Raw genomic sequence first — 15,364 nt, forward strand, 5'->3', positions numbered from 1 at the left:
GGGGCCTGGGATAGTGAGGAGAGAGGAGGTAAATGGGCAGGTATTACACCTCCTGCGATTGCAAGGGAAGGTGCCCTGGGACGGGGACGAGGTGGTGGGGGTAATGGAGGAGTGGACCAGGGTGTCGCGGAGGGAACGATCCCTTCGGAATGCTGACAGGGGAAGGGAGGGGAAGATGCGACTGGTAGTGGCATCACGCTGGAGGTGGCGAAAATGGCGGAGGATGATCCTTTGGATATGGAGGCTGGTGGGATGAAAAGTGAGGACAAGGGGAACCCTGTCACGGTTCTGGGAGGGAGGGGAAGGGGTGAGGGTAGAGGTGCGGGGAATGGGTCGGACACGGTTGAGGGCCCTGTCAACCACAGTGGGGGGAAATCCTCGGTTGAGGAAAAAGGAGGTCATATCAGAAGCACCGTCATGGAAGGTAGCATCATCAGAGCAGATGCGTCGGAGACGGAGAAACTGGGAGAATGGAATGGAGTCCTTACAGGAGGTAGGGTGTGAAGAAGTGTAGTCGAGGTAGCTGTGGGAGTCAGTGGGCTTATAATGGATATTGGTAGACAACCTATCCCCAGAGATGGAGACAGAAAAGTCGAGGAAGGGAAGGGAAGTGTCAGAGATGGACCATGTAAAGGTGAGAGAAGGGTGGAAATTGGAAGCAAAGTTGATAAAGTTTTCGAGTTCGGGGCGGGAGCAGGAAACGGCACCGATACAGTCATCAATGTACCGGAAAAAGAGTTGGGGGAGGGGGCCTGAGTAGGACTGGAACAAAGAATGCTCGACATATCCCACAAAAAGACAGGCATAACTAGGACCCATGCGGGTACCCATAGCGACACCTTTTACTTGAAGGAAGTGCGTGGAGTTGAAGGAGAAGTTGTTCAATGTGAGAACAAGTTCAGCCAGGCGGAGGAGGGTGGTGGTGGATGGGGACTGGTTGGGCCTCTGTTCCAGGAAGAAGCGGAGAGCCCTCAAACCATCCTGGTGGGGGATGGAGGTGTAGAGCGATTGGACGTCCATAGTGAAGAGGAGACGGTTGGGACCAGGAAACTGGAAATTGTCAAAATGACGTAGGGCGTCAGAAGAGTCACGGATGTAGGTGGGAAGAGACTGGACCAGCGGAGAAAAGATAGAGTCTAGATAGGAAGAAATAAGTTCAGTTGGGCAGGAGCAGGCTGACAGAATGGGTCTGCCGGGACAGTCCCGTTTGTGGATTTTGGGAAGGAGATAGAAGCGGGCTGTCCGGGGTTGCGGGACTATGAGGTTGGAAGCTGTAGAGGGAAGATCTCCAGAGGAGATGAGGTCAGTGACAGTCCTTTGGACGGTGGCTTGATGTTCGGTGGTGGGGTCATGGTCCAGAGGGAGGTAGGAAGAGGTGTCTGTGAGTTGGCGTTGAGCTTCTGCAAGGTAGAGGTCGGTACGCCATACAACAACAGCACCACCCTTGTCTGCAGGTTTGATGACCATGTCGGGGTTAGACCTGAGAGAACGGAGTGCCTCAAGTTCAGAGGGGGACAGGTTAGAGTGAGTGAGGGGGGCAGAGAAATTGAGACGACCAATGTCTCGCCGACAGTTTTCAATGAAGAGATCAAGAGCGGGTAAGAGGCCAGGGTGAGGGGTCCAGGTAGAGGGAGAATGCTGGAGGCGGGTGAATGGGTCTGCTGGTCGGGGGGAGGACTCCTGGTCAAAGAAGTGAGCCCGGAGGCGGAGGCGACGGAAGAAGAGCTCAACGTCATGCCGAGCGCGAAATTCATTGAGGTGGGGGCGTAAGGGGATAAAACTGAGTCCTTTGCTGAGTACAGAACGCTCAGCATCAGAGAGGGGGAGGTCAGAGGGTATAGTGAATACACGGCAAGGGGTCAGATCAGAAGGGCGTCAGAAGAGTCACGGATGTAGGTGATCCTCCTCTCTCCTCACTCTCCCAGGCCCCAAACACTCCTTTCAGGTGAAGCAGCGATTTACTTGTACTTCTTTCAATGTAGTATACTGTATTCGCTGCTCACAGTGTGGTCTCCTCTACATTGGGGAGACCAAGCGCAGACTGGGTGACCGCTTTGCAGAACATCTCCGCTCAGTCCGCAAGCAGGACCCTGAGCTTCCGGTTGCTTGCCATTTCAACACTCCCCCCTGCTCTCATGCTCACATCTCTGTCCTGGGATTGCTGCAGTGTTCCAGTGAACATCAACGCAAGCTCGAGGAACAGCATCTCATCTACCGATTAGGCACACTACAGCCTGCCGGACTGAACATTGAGTTCAATAATTTCAGAGCATGACAGCCCCCCACTTTACTTTCATTTTTAGTCATTTTTAGTTATTTTTTCTTCCTTTTTTTTGCATTCCTTTTTACATTTTTTGCATTTATTTCATTTCATCTTAGTTTGTTCAGTTTGCTTACCCACTGTTTTTTTCAGGTTGTTTTTCTTCAGGTTTGCACTTGCTGATGTTCTATATTCAGTATATTCACACCTAATCTGTACTAATGCTTTGTCTTTCAACACACCATTAACATATTGTTTGCCTTTGCTCCGTGACCTTTTGGTCAGCTATGGCCTGGTCCAATCTGCACCTTCTCCTTTGTTATCTCTTGCCCAACCCCCACCTCACTTGTTTATAATCTGTGACTTTTCTAATATTTGTCAGTTCCGAAGAAGGGTCACTGACCCGAAACGTTAACTCTGCTTCTCTTTCCACAGATGCTGCCAGACCTGCTGAGTGAATCCAGCATTTCTTGTTTTTGTTTCAGATTTCCAGCATCCGCAGTATTTTGCTTTTATTATTATGTTGAACAATTACTTTGCCTCAGTATTTACAGTTGAAAAGGAGGATAACTTGCCAGAAATCCCGAAAGAATTAAGAGCCGATGGGGGACAGGGACTTAATACAATTAACGTAAGTAAATCATCAGTAACAAGGACGTTAATGGAACCCTTCTTTGGCCTCCTTATCTCGAGAGTCAGTGGGTAAGCGCCTGGAGGTGGTCAGTGGTGTGTGGAGCAGCGCTTGGAGTGGCTATAAAGGCCAATTCTAGAGTGACAGGCTCTTCCACAGGTGCTGCAGAGAAATTTGTTTGTCGGGGCTGTTACACAGTTGGCTCTCCCCTTGCGCTTCTGTCTTTTTTCCTGCCAACTGCTAAGTCTCTTCAACTCGCCACACTTTAGCCCCGCCTTTATGGCTGCCCGCCAGCTCTGGCGAACGCTGGCAACTGACTCCCACGACTTGTGATCAATGTCACAGGACTTCATGTCGCGTTTGCAGACATCTTTAAAGCGGAGACATGGACGGCCGGTGGGTCTGATACCAGTGGCGAGCTCGCTGTACAATGTGTCTTTGGGGATCCTGTCATCTTCCATGGCGGCTCACATGGCCAAGCCATCTCAAGCGCCGCTGACTCAGTAGTGTGTATAAGCTGGGGATGTTGGCCACCTCGAGGACTTCTGTGTTGGAGATACGGTCCTGCCACCTGATGCCAAGTATTCTCCGGAGGCAGCGAAGATGGAATGAATTGAGACGTCGCTCTTGGCTGATATACGTTGTCCAGGCCTCGCTGCCATAGAGCAAGGTACTGAGGACACAGGCTTGATACACTCGGACTTTTGTGTTCCGTGTCAGTGCGCCATTTTCCCACACTCTCTCTTGGCCAGTCTGGACATAGCAGTGGAAGCCTTTCCCATGCGCTTATTGATTTCTGCATCTGGAGACAGGTTACTGGTGATAGTTGAGCCTAGGTAGGTGAACTCTTGAACCACTTCCAGAGCGTGGTCGCCAATATTGATGGATGGAACATTTCTGACGTCCTGTCCCATGATGTTCGTTTTCTTGAGGCTGATGGTTAGGCCAAATTCGTTGCAGGCAGCCGCAAACCTGTCGATGAGACTCTGCAGACACTGTTCAGTGTGAGATGTTAAAGCAACATCGTCAGCAAAGAGGAGTTTCCTGATGAGGACTTTCCGTACTTTTGACTTCGCTCTAAGACGGGCAAGGTTGAACAACTTGCCCCCTGATCTTGTGTGGAGGAAAATTCCTTCTTCTGAAGACTGAACTAAACAGTGAGAAATTCCCAGGACCTGACGGTTTCCATCCGAGGGTGTTAAAGGAAGTAGGGGAACACATTGCAGATGCCCTAACTATTGTCTTTCAGAGTTCCCTAAATTCAGGAGTGGTCCCTCTGGATTGGAGCGTTGCACATGTGACTCCACTTTTTAAGAAGGGGGAATCAAGGAAATTACAGACCAGTAAGCCTGACATCTGTGGTGGGCAAGTTGCTGGAGTCTATAATCAAGGAAAGGGTGATTGAACACCTCGAAAAATTTCAGTTAATCAGGGACAGCCAGCATGGATTCATGATGGGAAGGTCATGCCTGACAAATCTCATTGAATTTTTTGAAGAGGTGACTAAGGTAGTGGACAGGGGAGTGTCTATGGATGTTATTTATATGGACTGCCAGAAGGCATTTGATAAAGTCCCACATAAGAGACTGTTAACTCAGGTAGAAGCCCGTGGAGTTGAGGGTAAATTATTGACATGGTTAGGAAGTTGGTTGAGTGGTAGGCGACAGAGAGTGGGGATAATGGGTAAGTACTCCGATTGGCAGGATGTAACTAGTGGTGTCCCGCAGGGATCTGTGTTGGGGCCTCAATTATTCACACTATTCATTAACGACTCGGATGATGGCATAGTAAGTTATATCTCCAAATTTGCTGATGATACAAAGTTAGGCGGCATTGTAGACAGTTCAGATGATAGAATAAAATTGCAAGGAGATATTGACAGACTAGGTGAGTGGGCAAAACTGTGGCAGATGGATTTCAATGCAGGCAAGTGTGAGGTTATCCATTTGGGACCAAAAAAGGATAGAGCAGGATACTTTCTAAATGGGAAGAGGTTAAGTACAGTGGATGTCCAAAGAGACTTGGGGGTTTAGGTGCATAGATCTTTAAAATGCCACGAGAAAGTGCAGAAAATAATCAAAAAGGCTAATGGAATGCTGGCCTTTATATCTAGAGGATTGGAGTAGCAAGATACAGAGGTTATGCTGCAGCTGTACAAAACCCTGGTTAGACCCCACTTGGAGTACTGTGAGCAGTTCTGGGCACCACATCTTAGGAAGGATATATTGGCCTTGGAGGGAGTGCAACGTAGGTTTACAAGAATGAGACCTGGACTACAGGGGTTAAGTTACGAGGAAAGATTACACAAATTTGGCCTGTTTTCACTAGAATTTAGAAGGTTAAGGGGTGATCTGATTGAGGTCTTCAAGATATTAACAGGAAAAGACAGGCTAGATAAAGATAAACTATTTCCACTGGTTGGAGATTCTAAAGCTCGGGGGCATAGTCTAAAAATTAGGAGCAGACCATTCAGGAGAGGTTAGGAAGCACTTCTTCATGCAAAGGGTGGTAGAGGTTTGGAACTCTCTCCCACAAACAGCAGTTGAAGCTAGAACAGTCATTAATTTTCAATCTGAGATAGATAGATTTTTGTTAAACAAAGATATTAAGGGATATGGGCCAAAGGCAGGTGTATGGAAATAGGCCGCGGATCAGCCATGATCTCATTGAATGGCGGGACAGGCTCGAGGGGCTGAATGGCCTACTCCAGTTCCAATGTTCCTAGGATGCCATGGCAGGTAAGTAAGAGAGAGGGTGCTTCAAAATGGAGGCACCCTCTCTCCAACTTTTTCAAACTTTTATAATGGTCTTTTCAGCTGGGCCACTACTTTGGGGGGTGGGAGGTGGGGGGAAGAGAACCCCTTTACAGGGTGGCCTGTGGCTGCTGCTGCACCTAGGCAGACAGGGAGGGCCTCTAAGCCTCCCTGGAGTGCTTCACCGCCCCCCCACCGTCTGCCATCGAAAGGCTGCCTCGAGGCAGATAATTTGTCCCCCATTGCCTCAGAACTTGGAGACAGACTGGAAAATCCCAGTCAGCCTCCTTCAAAAGGCCTTAATAGGCCCTTAACTATCTCAAATGACTACGTGTCTTTTGGTCGCAGGCCAGCGGTGCAAAATTCCGCGCCCACTCTCCTCCGTTCCTGGCTCCGGCGGAAGCTAAAATCCAGCCCTTTGTGTTTCCCCCAATGTTCTGATGTGGAAGGGAAGGACAGAGTCCTGTGATGGCAAACGCTGGAAGCAGAGACATCAGAGCAAGTGCCGTCCCATCTTACAAGCAAAGCCTCCACCAGCGCAGCCAGCTAACATAAATGAGTCCATGTGCATGATTAGATAGGGTGGAACTGGGTGAAGGGCATGTTGTGAGTGAGCAGAAGGAGGGGAGAGAGGCAGAGGCAATTGTGAGCAGTCCCACTTGGAGGATGGAGGACAGACACAGCCAGGCTCAGCTGGGCACAGATGCAGGGCCTCAAGAGTCACAGGAAAGGAGGCTCTACTGAGACCAACAGCAGCAGATGTGCTCGCATGTCACAGTTGGCTGAGGCAGATCAGGGTCATGGGCTAAGAATGGAGGAGTCCAATCAGCTCATGTGCATGACCCTGGCTCAGGGCTTTGAATGCATGAGCTACTTCATTGAGAGTATGGCCAACTTCATGGAGAACCATATGTGGCAGCACAGAATGGATGCAGGAGCAACACACTGACATGCACAGGTTGCATGCCATACTCTGCAGTATTAACCTGTCAACAAGTGCTGAGGCAGTCACCAAGGAGGATGAGGGTGACCCGCCCCATGGGGTACCATCATCAGCCTCCTTGGCCCCCTTGACTGAGGGACCAGCAGGACCCCCACTGACACCTCCACAAAGAGGACAGCTGCCATGTGCATCTCAGCTGCAAGCAGAGACACATGAGCAGGCTGCATCCACCTCCTCTGAGGTCACAAGGGGAGCACCACGTAGAAGTGGCCGAGTGCGGAGACCACCGTGATGGGCAGAGCATTCAGTGGTTCACTGGGGTTTTTTTCACCTGTAAATGTGCACTTTTTCTTGTATTCAACACAATGTAAATATTGACAGATGGATGAGCTTCCATTCTTTAATGGCGACACTGGAAAAGAGGGAAGAGTTGGTGAAGGGAAGCAAGAGTTCTGGAAGGGGGCAGTGAGACCCCTGGACAGATGTGGATCATTCATTGGTGGTAAGAATTGAACTACTCCAGGCTGCATCTTCAATGCAAGTGCTCTCACAGGCAGCTCAAAGTGTGTTCCGGACCATGCCGTCCTCCTGCGTTAGAAGGGCTCAGCTGAAACATGCCTGGATCAGATGATCCCAGACGTTGACGGCATCCTGACAAGATGGCCAGCCACATCTCTCTGCAGCTGGGGCATCTCTGCATTCTGCACCTTCCTCCTCCTCCTCTTCCTCAGATGAGCTGTCATTCCATAGCATCACCCTCTTCAAGGTCCACACCTCCCTGGAGAGCGCAGCACAGCATAACAATGCTTGAGACCCTTGCAGTAATCTACTGCAGGACGTCACCAAACTTGTCCAGGCACCGGACCCGCATCTTTAGAAGCCCAATGGCCTGCTCAATGGCGGACCTTGTATGGCTGCATTTGAAGTGCCTCTGTGGCACTATCTCGGGGTTACGTAAAGGAGCGAGTAGCCATCTCTTCAACAAATATTCCTCGTCCCCTAGAAACCATGCACAGAGTTTTGGGGGTGGAATGAAGAGCTGCAGCAGCCTGGACTGGTGGAGAATGAAGGAGTCGTGGCAGCTGCCAGCAAAGCGAGTGTAAACATGCAGGGAGCTCTTGTGGTTGCAGACCAGTTGAATGTTGAGGAAGTGAAGGCCCTTCTTATTGATGAATCTCACTGGGCAGTCAGTCAGCGCCTTGATGTCTACATGGGTGCAATTGGTAATGCCCTGGACATGGGGCAATCTCAGCGACGGAGTTGAAACCGACTGCCCTTTGTGCCTGCGAGGCCCCATCTGTCTGATATTGGATGTACTGCCCAGTTCTCACAAACAGGGTGTGAACTGTGACATGTAGCGGTGTGCAGTCATTTGTTGCCGATCCTTGGAAGGAGTTTGAGGTGAAGACGTTCAAGGCCACAGTGACTTTGATGGCTATTGGCAGGGCATGACAGCAGTGCTGTGAGGTGTAAGGTCTTCCACTACAAGGGCACAAATCTCTGTGACCATCAGCTTAGATAGGTGTAGTCTCCAGCGGTAATGGTTCTCCAATATGTCTAAGTAGCTGCATCTTTGCTGGAACACCCTATGCTGAGACTATGACCTTTGTTACCTTCCTGCCCCTTGTCCCTCTCCGCTGCTCTCCTCATGCCTGGGTCTCTGTCTCTCCTGCTGAGGATGTTGCTGGACCCAAAATCAGAGAGTTGCACTCTCATTGCCAGCTATTGCATTCCTTACACTCAGCTGGACTCCCTATTATATCTGGAAGCCTTACCCTATTCTATTATGCCCCTGCAATGCCAGTAGGGTGACAATCCCTGCACTGCCCAAGTGCAGAGAGACCATTCTCCCTGTAATCTGTGCACACCCGATGGCACCTTTGTGCCAATGGCTGAGTGCCCCTCTCAGCTGTGCGACCTTTTATGGGCCCACCTTAATTGATGGTGCAGCCATGACTGGCTCCTTGCTGTGTTGCTGCCTTCATGTGCCTGGTTTGCCCTTGACCCAGCGTGCAACCCATGTGCCCCCTCCTCCCAACTCCAAAACTGGCCTTCAACAAGCTCTCCACGAGCTCCTTAACTACTTTAATTGGTCTCATTGCAGAATTGGGTGGGTTGCCACCATCCCCCATTCTGATGAAACTTGCCGGCGGCAGGAACGGTGATGGAAAACTGCTATTTTTAGAGCCCACCCGTCTCTATTCCTGCCCCCAAAGGGACCTAAAAATGGTGCTCATGCTTCCTGGTTACCATTAATAAGTAAAATATACAATTGTGGAATTTGTAAAGCCATAGGCAACATGACAGGGAACACCAAAATAATTGAGAAAGAATGCAGAAAGAAATTCCCTCTATAGTATTTTAAATTATGTTCATCATCTGGAGTGATCTACTTAAAAAAAATAAAATTGTACTCTTATTAAAAATGATTATAAACGTGCATTGGTCTGAATAAATTGCAGATCCGATTGTGTTCGTTTTATGACTAGCTTTGCTGTGAAATTTATAGGAAGCAAATTAAGAAGCTAAACATATATCCTTTTGTCACTAACACGTTCTTAAATGAAAATAGGCAGTGTACTGAGAACATTCATCTATTATTCATCTTACATTGTCATTAGAAATTCTATTAAATGTTTCCACGTGTCTTTCCTTTGGGACTATATGCCTTATCAAAGGATGAGGGGGAATTTGGCTCTCTACCATTTTAACACGGGCATAATAATGGCTCTACACTTCAATTAAGATAGTGCAGAGAAGAATGTGGTATATATTTTCAATAGCATTGACAAAAGTAATGTTTACTCTATAGGAGTACATTAGAAGAAAGATGTTACACAAGTCACACCTTCCAAAATCCTGATGGTAATTTTAACCTAAGCCACCTGACAGGAAACACATAGGCTTGGGACAGCCCACCTGGTAGGTGAAGTTAAAATGTCCTGTTAAGTGTAGTATGCCCTTGTATTAAAAATAATTTTAATTTAAAAATCCATTGTTCAGTTTTTTGACAGACAACATTTAAAAAAAATGTAACTCAAAGTTATTTACACACTGATATAAGAAAAGTAACAATGCTTTACCGAACAGGGTTTTCAATTCGATTGTTGGTCAAGATGGCAGTTAGGTTTGCAGTGTATGATGAAATAATTATAAACACAAAAAGCCACCAAAATCCCATCAACAAGCGAACTGCCAAAGTATTAATGGGAACTTCTCCTCCTGTTCCTAGAAAAAAAGAAATACCAATTAGTGAAAAACAGCATTTACTTGATTCTAAATTAGCTCTAGAAGATAAATTTTAGGGCCATTGCAAATTAGAAAATACACAAGATGGTGAGTTATTAAAATTTTTTTGTAAAACTGTTCTAAATAATATTTTGTTACATTAATCTGTACTATCCACAGCTCCACAGTATGGGTGCTGATTAAACGCCACCGATTTTAATCTCCCACCCAGCTGCAGTGGTGCCTTGGGCCATTGTTAAAATTTAAATATTCTACTTACTGGCTCCTACAATGGTCCCTTCAAGGATCCCTCGTTAGGCCACATATAAACCTGGTTTTCTTGAATGCAGCCAGCCCAGCTCTGGTTATGTTCAGGGCAAAACAATTTGGTAAAGGGGGCAGCAAACAAGCATTAGGCCTCTATTTGCATATACAAAGTACTGATGCCTGATTCAGGCATGGGTCTTTGATGCCAATACCAAGATGGCAGGAAGTGCACTTCCGGATCAGAATGTGCATGTGTGCGCTGCCGGACATAATACACATTTTTGTGCCTGTAAAACGAGTGTAGCCTCATTGAATTTTTAGCCATTGTTTTTCAAAAATAAGAGCACGCTGCGACAGGCAACAGAAGATCAAAACAGCCATGATATCCAAATCACTAGACTGAAACCAGCTGAAGACTGGATGCATGTAAATTTGAAGTGAACATGGAATTGGGAGGAGCAGCAGTGCTTCTTAGCTCCTAAAGTCCACTTTTTCCAGGCATCTCTCAAAATTAATGTTCTTGGACAGCAGCCAAAAGTTCCCAACTCTGATGCCCATCCCTGATGCTACAAGCCTCTGTTTCTAGACACAAGCCCATGTCAGGAGATAGTCCTATTTCAGGGAGTGCCTAGCCAATGTAAATAACCTGGATCTCAAAACAGAAGTGGGTTCAGGTCATTTAGTAACAGTGCACCTTGTCTCTTCATCCAGATGTGGGCGGGACAGGAAAATTGGCCCTTAAGAAACTGAGAAGAGAAACTGAATAGAAGCTCAATCCAGGAAAACAGTAAAAACACACCAAAAAAATATTGATAAGCATAAAGAGAACAGAACCCTGAGGCTCAAAGGGTCTTACTTATCAACATCCAATAGCCATTCTCTTTGCATAATTGCGCAGTTCTCTGGTATTAAATGTGTAAGGATAAATATGTTATAGTTGCTGAGCAAAATGGTTATACATATCCATGTTGATACTTATGGCAGAACATTCCATCTGTATGTCAATGAAATGAAATGCTCCCGTTACAGTTGGTATTTTAAGCAGGTGCAAGATGGATACATGAAACAGCTGATTAAATCTAATAAAACATTAGAATGTCCAGTTGCACCATAGTTTACTCTGTTCAAACAAAATGAGAGAAATTCCATTTTTTTTCGTTAAGTATGATACACAAGGGAAATGGAGAATTAAAAAATATAAAGCTCCTGAGAACATGATTTTGTTCATGAAAGAGGCTCAATAGCTAATCACAAATCTTCTGTAATAGTTATGCTTTATGTTTCTCAAGCAGATAATAAACCTTAGACAGATAAATATTAGATGAACGTTTCTGGAGAGACATACATTTTGGAAAGAATAATGAGAGGACATGTAAACTGAAAGGAGTACAGGAGCACAAACTTAGAGGTTCAGAAACACAAATTATTAAAAGTGAGAGAACAATTTGGTAAAACTGCAGAAAGAAGTATGTGATCCTACATTTTATAAATCGAGGTACAGAGTACAAAGGAAATCTGCATATATATGTTTAGGCTACAGTTAGTTGCTCCCACAGGACAAGCAAGCATGCTGCAAAGCCAGTGCCTTAACCCACTGCTCCAACAGTAATTTCATGTGTAATATTTGCAATTGGATCTAAAAATCAAGATTTTGTTTAACATCACATATGAGATGACACCAACCTAGACGGTGAACCACCAGTCTCCTTGCTGAACACTCATCTCAAGTGATGGGAGAATACATCAAAATTAGAACATTGGCCTAGAAATCCCACAAGATGCGTTTCATTGCTTTAATGCTAATGGAACGTAAGTTTTGTCCACCAATGGACCAGAGAGCTATTTACACAAGAATTTCTTGGGTCAGATTATTTGTATTTCCATTGGCATAGTGAAATGAAATAATCTCCTGATGTGAATGGAAATTTGGGTTCATTCTTTAAAAAGTCAGCAACACATTGTGGAGCAGAAGGCAAGTCAGGTCAGTTCGTCGATTATCAACTATCTTGACTGGATGCCCCCTGATTGATTTTGTGCCACTCTTCAACAATACCTGGACAGAATAGCAGCTAGAAACAGGCAAATGAGACACATGTAGAAAGAATGATGGAGAATTGATGAAAGAAATACGACAGAGTGGTTTGGAGAAGGAATAATTAAGCAGAACCTGTTTTATACAAACTACTGGTGATGATGGTGATGATGATGGTAATTCTCAATCAAACCTACCCCAAATGTTTTGCAAATGTAAAAGCAGGAAATTTAGAACAGCAGCACTATTGGCCCACGTTATAAAATATTGAGATTTTGCCACTTGAGACCTGGCAAGCAGACTGCAGGAAGGGGAAAATAGCTCAAAGAAATTCAAAAAACTGTCATAAATGGTGCTAACCCATTTTGCTGTCATAAAGTACTTGTTCTGATGTAACAGTGAAATTATACCAAAAACAGTATGGAAATTAGAATCATAGAAAGTTACAGCACAGCAAGAAGCTAGTTGGCCCTTTGTGCCTGTGCTGGCCCTTTGAAAGAGCAGTCATGCTTAGTTCTATGTCCATACTTTTTGCCCATATCCCTGTAGGATCCTTATTCTCAAGTACCTGACCAATTCCCTTTAAAATTATTTATGGAATCAGCTGCCACTATTTTTCAGGTAGAATATTCCATGATTACCAGATTCATCACCATCTCAAGAGCAATTAAGGATTGGCAATAAATGCTAGCCTTGACAGCAATGCCCACATCCCATCCTGCAACTCTTGAGTGAAAAACAATTTTCCTCATTTCCCCTCTAGTACTTTTGCCAATGATCTTGAACCTTTAGTTACCGATCTGCTCACCAGAGGTAATTTTTTTTCTTATTTATTCTATCAAAACCTCTCATCATCTTGAAAGCTTCTATTAGGTACCTTCTCTGTTCCAAATTCACTAAAGTGATATAAGCATATCTGACCCTTGGGTCTTTGCAATTGCAGTCTGAAAAATATCCATCCACGACGAACCTTTGTTTTCTGTCACTGATCCAATTTTGTATCCATATCACCACTTCCCCTTAATTCCAGGGACTTCCATTTTCTTTATAAGTGTCCTGTGTGGCACTTTGTTGAATGCCACCTGAAAGTCCATATATACAACATTTACTGCACTACCTTGATCAACCTTCACTGTTACCTCAAGGAATTCAATCAAGTTAGTTAGACACAATTTACCTTTAACAAATCCATGCTGGTGCTCCTTAATTAACCGTTTTTCCCCAAATGAAAGTTTATTTTGTCCCTGTGGGCGGCACAGTGGCGCAGTGGTTAGCACCGCAGCCTCACAGCTCCAGGGACCCGGGTTCGATTCTGGGTACTGCCTGTGTGGAGTTTGCAAGTTCTCCCTGTGTCTGCGTGGGTTTTCTCCGGGTGCTCCGGTTTCCTCCCACAAGCCAAAAGACTTGCAGGTTGGTAGGTAAATTGACCATTATAAATTGTCACTAGTACAGGTAGGTGGTAGGGAAATATAGGGACAGGTGGGGATGTTTGGTAGGAATATGGGATTAGTGTAGGATTAGTATCAATGGGTGGTTGATGGTCGGCACAGACTCGGTGGGCTGAAGGGCCTGTTTCAGTGCTGTATCTCTAATCTAAAAAAATCTAATCTAATCTAATCTTAATGGTTTCAATTCTAGACGATAGAACCCGACTTTAATTCTGTTCAAGTGGATGGGTTTTGAATGGGTTAAAATCAGGCCAATTATGCCTAATTTTTGGCATCCTACTCAAGGAAGGATGCAAAGGTGATGGAGAGAGTGCAGAAGAGATTCACTAAATAAGCATATGAGGGACAAAAACAAGAAATGCTGGATTCACTCAGCAGGTCTGGCAGCATCTGTGGAAAGAGAAGCAGAGTTAACGTTTCGGGTCAGTGACCCTTCTTCGGAACTGACAAATATTAGAAAAGTCACAGATTATAAACAAGTGAGGTGGGGGTTGGGCAAGAGATAACAAAGGAGAAGGTGCAGATTGGACCAGGCCACATAGCTGACCAAAAGGCCACGGAGCAAAGGCAAACAATATGTTAATGGTGTGTTGAAAGACAAAGCATTAGTACAGATTAGGTGTGAATATACTGAATATTGAACATCAGCAAGTGCAAACCTGAAGAAAAACAACCTGAAAAAAACAGGTTTTTTTCAGGTTGTTTTTCTTCAGCTTTGCACTTGCTGATGTTCAATATTCAGTATATTCACACCTAATCTGTACTAATGCTTTGTCTTTCAACACACCATTAACATATTGTTTGCCTTTGCTCCGTGACCTTTTGGTCAGCTATGTGGCCTGGTCCAATCTGCACCTTCTCCTTTGTTATCTCTTGCCCAACCCCCACCTCACTTGTTTATAAACTGTGACTTTTCTAATATTTGTCAGTTCCGAAGAAGGGTCACTGACCCGAAACGTTAACTCTGCTTCTCTTTCCACAGATGCTGCCAGACCTGCTGAGTGAATCCAGCATTTCTTGTTTTTGTTTCAGATTTCCAGCATCCGCAGTATTTTGCTTTTATTTAAGCATATGAGGGACTTTGGTTATGAGGAAACACTGGAGAAATTGGGGCTCTTTTCATTAGAACAACAAGGTTTAAGAGGAGATCTGGTGGACGTTCAAAATTTGAGGAATTTCAATAAAGTAAATAGGGAAAAACTATTTCCATTGGTTAGTGAGTCAGTAACTAGAGGCATAAATTTAGGCCAAAATTTTCATTCCGAGATCGGGAACTCGATGCCCAAAACATTTCCAGGTCCTGACCCTGGGACGCATCAGCGTCACCCAAGCAACAATTTTCATATGTAAAAGGCCTAATTGGCCCGTGAGAGTCTAGTGCCCAATTGGAGGTGCCAGAAGCATCCTGGAGGTGGAACCAGGTTACAGAGGGTGATTTTAAAAGGCAAGCAGCAGCCATGACTGGGCTTGCCATTGCCTTCAGGGATGGAGCAGCAAGATGATTGGAGGGCCAGTGTTGGCATGGGCATGCATCCCTGGGCAGCACCATGTTTTTTTGATGCCTCCCTGGAGGCATTGATGGATGCAGTTGCAGAGAGGAGAGGTGTTCTCCCCAGCATCCAGAAGGAGAATTCCACCCAGAGAGACCAAGAGGATTTGGATGGTGGTGATCACAGAAGTCAGCAGCCAAGTACCCACCAGAAGATCATGAGTGCCGTGTAGGAAGAGGTTTAATTACCTCTTTCGGTCTGGTAAGGTAAGTGGCCAGTTGCACCCGGTTGATTGGGCACCAACACTCTAAG

General features: G+C 45.7%; 1 protein-coding gene across 2 annotated transcripts in view; it reads right to left on the minus strand.

Moving 5' to 3' along the window:
- The window catches only part of LOC137375605 (glutamate receptor ionotropic, delta-2-like), a 629,010-nt gene that overhangs the window by 124,638 nt on the left and 489,008 nt on the right, over positions 1–15,364 (minus strand). For both annotated transcript variants that reach the window (XM_068042974.1, XM_068042973.1), the window contains one exon: positions 9,671–9,815. In XM_068042974.1, the coding sequence (XP_067899075.1) occupies positions 9,671–9,815 (145 nt within the window). The remainder of the gene's footprint in view (positions 1–9,670; positions 9,816–15,364) is intronic.

The sequence above is a fragment of the Heterodontus francisci genome, chromosome 12, assembly GCF_036365525.1.
Source record: "Heterodontus francisci isolate sHetFra1 chromosome 12, sHetFra1.hap1, whole genome shotgun sequence".
Taxonomy (NCBI): domain Eukaryota; kingdom Metazoa; phylum Chordata; class Chondrichthyes; order Heterodontiformes; family Heterodontidae; genus Heterodontus; species Heterodontus francisci.